Genomic DNA, 14,831 nt, shown 5'->3' on the forward strand with positions numbered 1-14,831 from the left:
ATGTTGCCATATTCATAATCCTTTTTCCTCGCTTGGTTGTCGACAGTTTAATCAGTCCAGTTTCCTCTCTATAGTTTCTTTTAATAATTGTATCTCAGACACTAGGGTTATCAGCCCTAGTTCCAAAGCCTTGTGGGAGGGGCTGCCTCCCTCATAGCCCTTGGCCTGCTAGATTTTCTGTCAAGGCAGCAAGCAGTTTGCCTCAGTCCAGGACTGCATACTCAGGCTTCCCCTTATTCACAACTAACCCCCATATTGAGGGCCATTCGCTATCCGCCACCTGCTACCCACCCGGTAGTTGAGGCTTGCCCCGGGTTAGTGATAAATGATAATCTAAAAGATCATTTCAAGTGGTAACTCGAGACAAGGATAAACATGTAAACATAGATGGACAAGCCCATGGGATCCATCCTCAAAGACGGCAGTGAATGAAGATACACATTAAAAAATTCCCTTCTCTTCACCCTGTCTGGACAACATTTACATTTTATGCATTAGCGCTTAATGAATTCTACAGGAGGAAATCTCTGACTTCAATGTGGATTAGGATATTCTTCCTTGTACTAAATTCTTTGAATTTATGCAGTGTCTTTTGCCACTTAAGTTGATCTTTTGGATAATCATTTATCACTAAATATAAGAGCTCTCGAATAATAAAATTACATACTTTTATTTAAATTAGCTTGCTATTCTGTCTAATACAAAAAATACATTAGGAAATGAAGAGGCAACATACACCTCCCCTCTCCAACAGACAAAACCATGGCCTACAACACCTCCCCCAACTCACATACTTCCCCTACCTTTCACATGGAACAGAGTCTATAGCAAAAACAAATCTATGAATATTAAAGAAACAGTCAAAATTTACAAAGTTGAGCTAATCAAGGCTACAGAAATGATCATAAACATATAACATTACCCCCTTTCACCCCACTTAACACCTCGACAACATTTACACTCTTTGAATCAGCACTTAATGAATCCCACAGGAGATAATTTGTGACATATGTCTGGAATGTGGGTTAGGCTATTCTTATCTATAGCAAATTCTCTGAATTGTGTACCATCTTTCGCCACTCCAGACAATCTCTTAGATTATCATTTATCACTACAAGTAACATCTTACAACAACTCTCTGATACAACTATATACTTTTATTTAATCAAATTTCTAGCTTACATTTCTCACTAATGCACAAAAATACATTAGAACATTAGAAAATTAAGGAGAAACATACCCCTCCCCTCTCTAGTAGATAGAACCATGGTTCACAACCAACACTTCTTCCAACTCACCTACCTCTGCTCCCCTCCACACAGAACAGAATGCAACACCTACACAAACTTTTCACTCAATCCCTCCAAGACAACAGACAGGAAACAGAGATTGAAGGTAAATGACTACACTTTAGCAGCTTATATAAGTACAGAAACATTTCAGTAAATTAACACAGTAAAGTCTGAATACTAATACAATCATTAATTGTTAATACTGGTACATATTATCACCAAACTCAATCAATGACAAGTTTACACAATGTAAACAATGTTGTACAAATATACACATTTGGTTTGATAGAATCTGAGGAAGTTCTTGTAGAATGAAAAGTAATTCTTTGTTTTAATAGTATTCATATTTTCCACGTTATGTTATAGTGTTACATATAATATTAAACTTGTGTATTTGACAGATTGAACAGCTTTTAAGTTACAACTAAGTAAACACTAGAAAGTATGGATCAATCAATCAATCAATCAATCAATCAATCAATCAATCAATCAATCAATCAATCAATCAATCAATCAATCCATCCATCCAATCAATCAATCCATCCAATCAATCAATACTGATGTGCATTTAGGGCAGTCGCCCAGGTGGCAGATTCCCTATCTGTTGTTTTCCTAGCCTTTTCCTAAATGATTTCAAAGAAATTGGAAATTTATTGAACGTCTTCCATGGTAAGTTATTCAAATCCCTAACTCCCCTTCCTACAAATGATTATTTGCCCCAGTTTGTCCTCTTGAATTCCAACTTTATCTTCATATTGTGATCTTTCCTACTTTTATAAACGCCACTCAAACTTATTCGTCTACTAATGTCATTCCACGCCATCTCTCCGCTGACAGCTCGCAACATACCACTTAATGTAATAGACAAGAAAAATGTTCCACCGATCAATACATTTATTGTGAATGAATTATTGCGCTAGTACCGGTTTTGGCCTATTTTGGCCATCATCAGCTGGCACACAAATTTACAGTCATTAGACAAAATTACAAAGCTGTTACGTAAGAGCATCCAGATGTCTAATGAAAAATGGAAGTAAAATATATTGCAGTATGTTGCGTTAAAATATCTCTGATTAAAAGTGGTGATGGTTAGAATAAACTAAAACCTATTGATTGAGCATGGACATGAGTACATAAACACATTAAAATATATATGCCACATCATAAGACACTAAAAAATATAGCACATTAAACACATTAAAACATGGTATATTTTAAAAACGTCTATTAAAATTTGAGTTCATGTTGTGTTGCATTCATCCTTCAATCCTCTTGTAGTTCTTGTGTTGATTAAGTTGTATTAGGTGAATATCGAGAATGTTCTATGGCTGATATACTTTGTATTAGTATGTTATAAGAACTCTTGTCATTAAAATTTGAAAATTGAGTACTGTGCAATTCAACTGTTGATGTAGTCAGGTAAGATTTATATATACAGCAAGATAGGGTTTAATTTTAGAGCAGTTGGTGGTGACACTTCTCTCGTCTATGCACGTTATATGGTTGTTATCTGTAAAGAAAAGCTAATATGAGTATAGCGTATGTATGAAGGAATGCCTGGATGTATGTGTGAAATGAAAAGAGTACTTACTGTTGTTGGTGTGGAGGTTGTGTACCGATATGTTTGGAGATTTGTTGTGTTCTGCTACGAGTACGTCTGGGGCTCATGTTAGCTGTGTGGAGGGATGTTGGTGGAGGGGATGGAGGAGTGGCTATTGTGAAAGTAGGGGCGGGGTTAGGTTTGTGATTCGTCGGTTTGTTATGACGTGTGTTTACTAATTTGAGATAGTCATTTTTTATTGTAGGAATGACTTTGTCAAAGATGATACTGGTTTTCTCTGTAATATCGTTAATGTTATGATTGGGGTTAGCATATTGATCCAAAGAAATATAGAAATCTTCCGTTATGTTGAGCAGGGGGCCCTTAGAGTTTATGTTTAATATCATCATGTCATTATTGATGTCTGTGAAGTTGTGCTTAGATTCTTCTACATGTTGGCCTATTGATGAGAAATGGTTGTGCTTTACTGCATTTATATGTTCATTATAACGGACGGTGAAGTTTCTGCCTGTACGTCCAATGTAGCTTGTGTCACAGTTGTTACATTTGATGCGGTAGACACCTGATTGGTTGTATTTATTATTATTATTATTATTATTATTATTATTATTATTATTATTATTATTATTGACTGTTTTGGTGTTGTGTATAGTGCTGGTGCTGTTGTGTGTGGTTTTGAATGCTATTTTCAGGTTGTGCTTCTTAAAGATATTAGTTATACTATACAGTAGAGTCTCGCTCATCCGACCTTCGCTTATCCGACATTCCGTGTTATCCGACACTGGTAGACTTAAATTTGAACTTTTGGTGGAGACTAAATTCAGGCACACCCGGTGTGGAGGGTGCGTCCATGGGACAAGCACTGGCCTGACCGCTGGCGGTAGGACAGTTTTTCTTTTCTCAAGGACAGGTGCAGTGAGTCTTCATTCATTGTTCATTGTAGTATTGGTTGGGTGCGGATGTTACAATTTTTATATCCTCTGTGAGTATAGCGAGTACATGGAAGAAAGTGATTGTTTCTATAGAAGACAAGTTGAGTGCATTAAAGTCACTGGGCAAAGGGGAAATTCTTCAAAATGTGGCTTCAGATTATGGTTTTGGATGTGTTACAGTGGGAGACTGAAAAAAAAAAACAGAGGGAAGAAATTCAAAAGTGGTGCTCTACCAGAGCAGACAAAAATACTTTAAAAATGTGAATACGAAAAAGTAAGTGAAGCACTATTTCTTTGGTTATCACAACAACGGGGAAAGGGCCTGCCAATATCTAGCCCCATTCTGCAGGAAAAGGCTGTGTATTTCCAGAAGGAGTTTAATTAAGGGGACCCTAATTTTCCTGCCAGTGCTGGGTGGCTTGATCGGTGGAAAACTGTACGGCATTAGGCAGCTTAATATACTGTATATGGAGAAAAGTTTCTTTTCGTAAGACATCTGGAATATTTTCGTTCAATACTGCATGTACTGTACAATTGAATTCATAATTCAGTAAACAGAGTACCGTAAAACATGTAATTGTTTTAGTACTGGAGTATAGCCTTCCTATTTGTTTCAGTTCATTTTCACAGTTATTCCGTATTATCCGACATTTTCGGTGATCCGACGTACTCCAGGTCCCGTTTAGGTCGGATAATCGAGACTCTACTGTATATACTGGTGTTGTTGAAGGTAAATAGGACATAATCTTTTTTCGGTTTGGCTGTTTTGATTAATTTAGTTTTAGGTTGGGATTTTATTTTGTGGATGATTTTGTTGACCATTTCTTTGCTGTATCCACTGTAATTGGCTATGTCGTGGATTACTTTTAATTCATTATTTCGATCTTCTATTGTCATTGGGATATTGAAAGCTCTATGTATCATACTATAATAGGCTGCTCTTTTATGTGTGTTAGGATGAACGGAGTCATTTTTTATGGTATTTAAAGTGTGTGTGGGTTTCCTATAGATCTTGTAAGATAAGTGAGTGTCATGCCTGGTTATTATTAAGTCCAAGTAATTTAAGGTATGGTTATTTTCTGTTTCTTTAGTGAATTTAATTTGGGGGTCTAAATTGTTAAGTTTGTCTAGTATAGTATCTGCATCAGTGAATCTATTATCTATAATTACGAAGATATCGTCGACAAATCTACACCAAAAATATATATTATCTATTTTATTAATTGACGTGTGTTCTAGGTGGTCGATATATATTTCTGCTAATATTCCGGAAGCAGGAGATCCCATAGGTAATCCTTGTTGCTGATATGTGGCATCATGAAATTTGAAGTAGTTATTGTTTAAGGCAAATTTAAGCAGAATCACGAATTCTTCTATTTCTAAGGTGCTCAAGTTACTATGGTTTTTTAGGTTAGATTCAATTATTTTGACTGTTTGTTTAATAGGAATGTTAGGGTACATGTTTGTTATATCAAATGAAGTAAGGGTATGATGTTTTTCGATCCTTAGTTCTTTGGTTCTGTTGCAAAAATCTATTGAGTTTTGTATTGTTTTGTTTGCTAAAAATGAATAATGCTTTTTCTAAAATTTCTGAATGAATTGTGATAACTTATAGGTTGGACTGGCTTTATAGTTTATAATCGGTCTCATGGGTACATTTTCTTTGTGTATTTTAGGGTAGGCCCTTGCGGATGGTAATTGGGGGTTCATAGTTATAAGTTTAGCAGATTCTGTTACGGTGAGAATAAAGTGTGTGTTCTTGAGTAGATTTTCTAAATTCCTTTGTATATTATTGGTTGGATCTCAGCGTTTAATTGAAAAAGTGTTGTCCTGGAAACATTCTTTAGTCTTTGTTATGTATTCATTCTTATCCATAATGACCGTAGTGTTGCCTTTGTCGGCTTTTGTTATTAGTAGATTGTTCTGTTTTATTTTGTTTTTGAGTTTGTTTAGGTTCGATTTATTGGTGGTATTCATGTTTAGGTTATTATTGTGAACATTATTGATATATTGCGGGATCTTTCTACTGATTTAGTGTCTAACTTCGTCTCGTATATCGTGCAGAATTTTCTGTAAAGCGAGTTCTGTTTTGGTAACGGCAGTTATATATTCTGATAGGATGATGCATTACCCCAGTTATGTTTGGGTCCCCTGCTCAACATAGCCGTCTCTACATCGTCAAATACGGTTAGTGTGAGATTTTTTACGGGTAGGTGGAATTTATGTTGGGAAGGATCTTTATTTTCAGTTATGGTTAGTTTCGGTTTGCTTTGTTGTTTCAGTGTTTCCAGTTTTTTGTTTAATGTGTTTTGTTTCTTTATAGCTAAATCTTCTATTTTATTTCTAGAAATTTGTTGAAAGTAATTTCAATAGCTATGTGGGAGTTCATGGGATACTTTGAGATGTGTTGAATAAAGTTCATTATTGAGATGTTCTTTCTTACGATATAGGAATTTTATTTCTTCTTTTAACCAAATTTCATTAGTCTTGTTTAGTGTTTTGCGTGTCTGAGCAGTTCGTCTATGTTTGTTATTGTATTTCTGGAGAAATTTCGGTGTTAAGCTGTTTGAAAGGCATTCCTTCAAGAAGGCAATCCTTTTGGTTGCGTTCATTAGCTTGATTTTTAGGTTTTGGTATTTGTATGCATTACGTTTTGCCTGGTTGGCTTCCGTATTATTATTATTTATAAGTTTCATATTCCGTATTGATTGGATTCAATGTAATAGACAAGAATCTTTACAGATAACAACCATATAACGTGCATAGACGAGAGAAGTGTCACCACCAACTGCTCTAAAATTAAACCCTATCTTGCTGTATATATAAATCTTACCTGACTACATCAACAGTTGAATTGCACAGTACTCAATTTTCAAATTTTAATGACAAGAGTTCTTATAACATACTAATACAAAGTATATCAGCCATAGAACATTCTCGATATTCACCTAATACAACTTAATCAACACAAGAACTACAAGAGGATTGAAGGATGAATGCAACACAACATGAACTCAAATTTTAATAGACGTTTTTAAAATATACCATGTTTTAATGTGTTTAATGTGCTATATTTTTTAGTGTCTTATGATGTGGCATATATATTTTAATGTGTTTATGTACTCATGTCCATGCTCAATCAATAGGTTTTAGTTTATTCTAACCATCACCACTTTTAATCAGAGATATTTTAACGCAACATACTGCAATATATTTTACTTCCATTTTTCATTAGACATCCGGATGCTCTTACGTAACAGCTTTGTAATTTTGTCTAATGACTGTAAATTTGTGTGCTAGCTGATGATGGCCAAGATAGGCCGAAACCGGTACTAGTGCAATAATTCATTCACAATAAATGTATTGATCGGTGGAACATTTTTTGCCTATTACATTGAATCCAATCAATACGGAATATGAAACTTATAAATAATAATACATAATACCACTTAGTCGAGCAGCTCTTCTTCTTTCTCTCAATTCTTCCCAACCCAAACTTTGCAACATTTTTGTAACGCTACTCTTTTGTCGGAAATCACCCAGAACAAATCGAGCTGCTTTTCTTTGGATTTTTTCCAGTTGTTGAATCAGGTAATCCTGGTGAGGGTTCCATACACTGGAACCATACTCTAGTTGGGGTCTTACCAGAGACTTATATGCACTCTCCTTTACATTCTTACTACAACCCCTAAACACCCTCATAACCATGTGCAGACATCCGTAACCTTTATTTACAATCCCATTTATGTGATTACCCCAATGACGATCTTTCCTTATATTAACACCCACATACTTACAATGATCCCCAAAAGGAACTTTCACCCCATCACCGCAGTAATTAAAACTGAGGACTTTTCCTGTTTGTGAAACTCACAACCTGACTTTTAACTCCATTTATCAACATACCGTTGCCTGCTGTCCATCTCACAACATTTTCGAGGTCACGTTGCAGTTGCTCACAATCTTGTAACTTATTACTCTGTACAGAATAACATCATCTGCAAAAAGCCTTACCTCTGATTCCACTCCTTTACTCATATTTTTTTATATAAGTTAACATAAAGGTCCAATAATACTGCCTTGAGGAATTCCCCTCTTAATTATTACAGGGTCAGATAAAGCTTCACCTACTCTAATTCTCCGAGATCTGTTTTCTAGAAATATAGCAACCCATTTAGTCACTCTTTTGTCTAGTCCAATTGCACTCATTTTTGCCAGTAGTCTCCCATGATCCACCCTATCAAATGCTTCAGACAGGTCAATCGCGATACAGTCCATTTGACCTCGTGAATCCAAGATATCTGCTATATCTTGCTGGAATCCTACAAGTTGAGCTTCAGTGGAATAACCTTTCCTAAAACCGAACTGCCTTCTGTCGAACCAGTTATTAATTTCACAAACATGTCTAATATAATCAGAAAGGATGCCTTCCCAAAGCTTACATACAATGCATGTCAAACTTACTGTTCTGTAATTTTCTTTTTTTTGCTAGTTGTTTTACGTCGCACCGACACAGATAGGTCTTATGGCGACGATGGGACAGGGAAGGGCTAGGAGTGGGAAGGAAGCGGCCGTGGCCTTATTTAAGGTACAGCCCCAGCATTGGCCTGGTGTGAAAATGGGAAACCACGGAAAACCATTTTCAGGGCTGTCGACAGTGGGGTTCGAACCTACTATCTCCCGAATACTGGACACTGGCCGCACTTAAGCGACTGCAGCTATCGAGCTCGGTTCTGTAATTTTCAGCTTTATGTCTATCACCCTTTCCTTTATACACAGGGGCCACAATAGCAACTCTCCATTCATCTGGTATAGCTCCTCCTCCGACCAAACAATAATCAAATAAGTACTTCAGATATGGTACTATATCCCAACCCATTGTCTTTAGTATATCCCCAGAAATCTTATCAATTCCAGCCGCTTTTCTAGTTTTCAGCTTTTGTATCTTATTGTAAATGTCATTGTTATCACATGTAAATTTTAATACTTCTTTGGCCTTAGTCTCCTCCTCTATCTCGACATTATCCATGTAACCAACAATCTTTACATACTGCTGACTGAATACTTCTGCCTTTTGAAGATCCTCACATACACAGTCCCCTGTTCATTAATTATTCCTGGAATGTCCTTCTTGGAACCTGTTTCTGCCTTAAAATACCTATACATACCCTTCCATTTTTCACTAAAATTTGTATGACTCCCAATTATGCTTGCCATCATGTTATCCTTAGCTGCCTTATTTGCTAGATTAAATTTTCTTGTGAGTTCCTTCAATTTCTCCTTACTTCCACAGCCATTTCTAACTCTATTTCTTTCCAGTCTGCACCTCCTTTTTAGTCTCTTTATTTCTCTATTATAATAAGGCAGGTCTTTACCATTCCTTACCACCCTTAAAGGTACAAACCTGTTTACGCATTCCTCAACAATTTCTTTAAACCCATCCCAGAGTCTGCTTACATTTTTATTTACCGTTTTCCACCGATCATAGTTACTTTCTATAAACTGCCTCATGCCTGCTTTATCAGCCATATGGTACTGCCTAATAGTTCTACTTTTAAGACCTTCCTTTCTATCACATTTATTTTTAACTACGACAAAAACAGCTTCATGATCACTAATACCATCTATTACTTCAGTTTCCCTATAGAGCTCATCTGGTTTTATCAGCACCACATCCAGGATATTTTTCCCTCTGGTTGGTTCCATCACTTTCTGAATCAGCTGTCCTTCCCATATTAACATATTTGCCATTTGTTGGTCATGCTTCCTGTCGTTCGCATTTCCTTCCCAATTGACATCTGGCAAATTCAGATCTCCCGCTACAATCACATTTCTCTCCATGTTGTTTCCCACATAGCCGACTATCCTATCAAATAATTCCGAATCTGCGTCACCATTCCTATCCTATCTCTACGATACACACTCCAGTGCCGTGAGAAAATTTCTGCATCCATTATATCATTTCTCAGCCGTGACTTTGTGTCCATCGCCATTACGCATGTTATAGCAGTTGTTTCCATGGCAGTCGTACCCATTTCTGAAATTCCCAACATGGCCATTTAGATCACCACACTAGATTAGAAAATCATCTAGGGCAGGGGTGTAGAAATCCTGGGGGCCAGGTCGCTATGGCGACTGTGTTTTTGCTGCTGGCCCCTAACAATTGGCCCCCTGAAAAAAAAAAATCGGTTCTGTTTTTCATAATTTCTTTCTTCTCCTACACATCAACCTGCACAACATTGCATTACATTTCGGATAATTATGTGACAGCTACATACATAGCATTTGGCTCACATATGGCTACTGGGTTGGCCAATTTTTGTGTAGAGTGATGATGCTATCTTTCCTGTAAGTGATTGAAAGTATGAATTATGCATGTGAAAAGTACAAATTTACTTAACATCGAGAAATAGAGAAAAATCAAACGTAAAAGTGATACAAATACGACAAAAAGTCATAAGACCAAGGTTGTAGATCACTCCAAATTGAACAGAGATTGTGCCATCCGTTATGTGATAGGACTTCCTGAAGGTCTGCACCATCATTAAAATTGCCTCCATATTTTGATATTCTTCGGGGATCAAAAGTGAAAAATTTAAAGATCTTGGAAGTTACCCAACCGTTACAGGCTAAAACGTACAATTTTGGTAAATTTCAGGACTTTTAGGAAACTATACCAAAAAATATGCAGATGGTCATTATTACCCCTTAAAATAAGTAGCTGTATGAAAATTTTGCCAAAATAGTCAATGTACAGGCATACAGTCGTTACGATTTTATTTATATGGATAGATAAGGAATCTGCACCACGTACAACATATTTTGGGCTTTGTCCGCTGTATTTAACCGGCAAAACCAACCATTCATGATATCTCCCTTATTAATCCTAGTGTCAAAAAAATGCACATGAAAATAAAAAATTTTAGAAATGGATTTCCATCAAGTTGTGTCGAATTCCAATGAGCTTGGTCTTGTAAAGTATATATTGTGGAAGAGTAAAATCACCATTTCGGTTCCCTGTAAACCGTCTGTCCATTCCGGGAACATGAAATGTTATTGACCTTTAAAACCTATATTTGGACATATCTTCATTGGTTTTAAAGTTGTAAGAAATATGCTTAACACACATCCGCTCTTGAGTCAAGTCCGGTAGAACTTGTACCGGCAAACGGTCCGTTAATGACATCTTCCTTATTAATCCTCATATCAAAAAGATGCAAATGAGAAAAAAAGTTTAGAAATTAATCTCCATTAAGACAGGTAGATTTCCATTAAGTTTTGTTGCGAATATTTTGTGTGAGTGCAAAATCACAGTTTTGTTTCATATAAACCCCCAGTCAGTTCAATGATTTAGAAACAATATTTGCCCTGAAATGAAATGACGTATGGCTTTCAGTGCCGGGAGTGTCCGAGGACATGTTCGCTCACCAGGTGGAGGTCTTTTGATTTGACGCCCTTAGGTGACCTGTGCATCATGATGAGGATGAAATGATGAAGACGACACATACACAAACCCCCGTGCCAGAGAAATAAACCAATGATTGTTAAAATTCCCGACCATGCCGGGAATCGAACCCGGGACTGCTGCGACCAAAGGCCAGGATACTAACCCTTTAGCCATGGAGAAGGGCAATATTCACTCTAAAACCTACCCAATGACAGATGGATTCTAAATAAGAATTATGGTGGACAAACAAACAAACAAACAAACAAACAAACAAACAAACAAACAAACAAACAAACAGACACACAGACACCAAAGCTAAAAATATACAGAAGTCATTACACCTGAAATGGATAACTGTACGGAAATATCGCCAAAATAGTCCATGTACAGACACACTCTAGAAATGCAGACTTTTATTTCGAGAGTTACTGCTTTGAAACTGTACGACATATCTACAAACAGACTTCACCATCAGACGCCTCGTTCAGTGTTCTACATGGCTGGTCCCATGACATCTTCTCGTATCTCCTATATTTATGGTTTGATTGAGTTAGAGTCATTGAATGAGGTGAAATTTTGTACAGTTTTCACATACTACTTTATATTTTTGATACTCATGTGACACCTAGAATCATAAAATGTGTATCACATAGCCACTGGTCATGTCAATGTGCGTGCCAAACCTATAAGTGTGCCAAATGATAACATAGTGTAAAAGTACAAAATTAACTTGAAATCGAGAAATACTGCTCTATTTAACGTATAAGGGATAGAAATACGACAAAAAGTCATAGGACCAAAGTTGTAGATCTCTCCAAAATGAAAGGCAATTGTGCTTTCTGATTTGTGATACGACTTACCGATTAGCCACCAATTATCCCGAAATTAATGTCTGCACCATCGTTAAAATTGCATCATATTTCAATATTTTCCAGGGCCAAAAGTTATACATATACATAGCTTAGAATATTTTCTCAAAAAAAAAAAAAAAAAAAAAAAGTGTCCAGCTTTCGGGATTAACACTCGCATATATATGGAGTAATTAAGGAAGAAAATAATACAGTTAAGAAAGATGACATTAATAGAAAATGGATTATAACTGAGGATAGCCGGATCACAACAAATATGTAAATACCAAGTGAATGTACTGGAAAATCAAATGCCCCGCAATAAATTATGCTGGTGTGAGTTATGGATATAAGAAAGCAGTAACAGAGGAGAAATTTAGGCGCAGGGATTCTTAGGTAAACAGATAAGATGACTAATGGTGTTATTACTTAAGCTATTCAAGGACGATAACCTCCAACGATATTCCGCCAATATCCTGCAGAATGGCCGATTGATCCTTTCTTGCCTTCTACCCCAGGAACAACCACAAATTTAAAGGCATGATGAGGAAAACAGCAATACGTTACTTCCCTGCTGGCATGCAGTCAGAGACGTTGCCATAGTAACCTGTAGGTTCACTGTCGGTCTGCCAGTCACTCAATGCAGAGCATGATACCCACAGAAAATAGTAAATTTCTCCGTCATTTGAAGAGCAAGGTAAATTATGAATATAATGAAAGTTGTTTATAATGAAGATGCGTTTCACATACGATCCATGGAATTTACAGAAAATCAATAGTATAAGAGAAAATGGAGGAACCACCCATCTATTCAAAGATTTTAAAATGATATGCATATCAAAACCTTCCTCCGGATGAGTATAATCTAAATATGAAGTTTGGTTGAGATCTATCCAGCCGTTTCGCTGTGATGGTGGAGCAAACAAACAAACAAACAAACAAACAAACAAACAAACAAACAAACAAACAGACACGAAAGATAAAAACCACCGATTCGGTCTTGAATTGACCTAAAACGGATAAATATCTGAAAAATTGGCAAAACAAACAAAATTACAGACAGCGGACCCCCTACCACTTTATTTTTATAGATTCATGCAAATCTTTTCAAGATAAATTCACCCAGTTCCTAAATAGAATTTGTTAAGGAGAAGATCCACCTGAAAACCAGAAAGATGACAAAAATTATTGTGAAAACTACAGAAGTGTATGTTTATTAAATTCTGGTTATAAAATATATGCCAGCATTATTAGAAATAGCCAACATCATTAGAAATAAAATATACAGACACTATGAGAACATCTGGGAAAGGAACAATTCAGTTTAAGAGCAGGAAGAACTTGCTGTGATAGCTATTTTACAATGAAAATCCTTGCAGAAAAACACAGGGACTTCAGAGTGGAAAACAATCAACACAGTAGTAAAACAGGGTTGCGGTCTTTTCCCTCTCCTGTTCATAATCTATATGAATGCTCTCATACGAGAATTTAGAGAAATAGGACATAGTTCCATCTGTGTTAACAGAAATCTACAGCTGGACACAATATTATCTGTAGATGTCTTAGTGCTGATTATCACCTCAGAAGATGATTTACAATGTTCAATGTATAACCTATAGCTTACCTAGTCTCAGAAAAGTACTCAATGGAAATATCCCCAGACAAAACTAAGATAATGGTTTTCTGTGGCAGGGAACCAGTAAGAAGCAAGATAAGCAACATTTTGGAAAGAGTAAATTATTTTAAATACCTTGGCTACAAAGTGTCTTTTTTTTAAGAACTGGACATACCCGAGAAAATCTCCAAATTCAACAGATATTTGGGAATCATCAATGAAGATTTTAGACCATCATTAGTTCAAAAACACACCCATACAAGAATCTACAAAATCCTGGCAAGACCTGTACTTTGCTGCGGAAGTGAAGCGTGGACCCTGAGAAAATGCGATGAGAGAATAATAACTACAGCTAAAATGAAATACATGCGGCGAACAGCAGGAGTCACACGTGGAGCACAAAAGAAATACAGAAGTGCTGAAAGATCTTAAAAGCAGACCTACACTGGAATACATCTATGAATACCAGAGAAATTGGCTAGAACACCTAAACAGGATGGACAGAAGCAGGATCCCTAAAGCAGGCGTAAACTACTGCCCCGGTGGGAAGAGATCTCTGGGACGCCCCAGGAAGAGATGGTGTGAAAATGCAAATCTTTTGTATAGACCGTAACAGTTCTTCTAAAGACTAATACATGAAAGGATGATGATGATGATGATGATGATAATACTGACAGCCCTGAATATGAATTAGTAAGCAAGACTTTATATTTTAATGCTAATGAAAATAAAAAGTCTGCATAATGATGCGGAGACTCCGTGGCTCAGGTGGCAGCGCACCGGCCTCTCACCGCTGGGTTCCATGGTTTAAATCCCGGTCACTCCATGTGAGATTTATGCTGGACAAAGCGGAGGCGAGATAGGTTTTTCTCCGGGCACTCTGGATTTCCCTGTCATCTTTCATTCCAGCAACACTCTCCACTATCATTTCATTCCATCTGTCATTCATTAATCATTGCCCCAGAGGAGTGCAACAGGCATCGGCAGCTGGCACAATTCCCGTCTTCGCCGCTAGATGGGGCTTCATTCATTCCATTCCTGACACGGTCGCATGACTGGAAATAGGCTGCGAATTTTCATTTCATAATGATGAATCAAGACTATTTCTTACTTTGCTGAAAATAGGAAATTAGGAA

General features: G+C 36.7%; 2 protein-coding genes across 3 annotated transcripts in view; both read right to left on the reverse strand.

Moving 5' to 3' along the window:
* The window catches only part of Sec3 (exocyst complex component Sec3), a 193,638-nt gene that overhangs the window by 119,048 nt on the left and 59,759 nt on the right, over positions 1 to 14,831 (reverse strand). The gene's annotated exons all lie outside the window — the stretch shown is intronic.
* LOC137498868 (GATA zinc finger domain-containing protein 24-like) lies at positions 3,237 to 5,153 on the reverse strand (the record flags this gene model as incomplete). Its single annotated transcript, XM_068226535.1, has 3 exons — positions 3,237 to 3,644; positions 4,590 to 4,793; positions 5,037 to 5,153. Coding segments are annotated over 3 exons (729 nt in total), but the record flags the coding sequence as incomplete, so codon positions are not given.

The sequence above is a fragment of the Anabrus simplex genome, chromosome 3 (genome assembly GCF_040414725.1).
Source record: "Anabrus simplex isolate iqAnaSimp1 chromosome 3, ASM4041472v1, whole genome shotgun sequence".
Classification (NCBI taxonomy): Eukaryota; Metazoa; Arthropoda; class Insecta; order Orthoptera; family Tettigoniidae; genus Anabrus; species Anabrus simplex.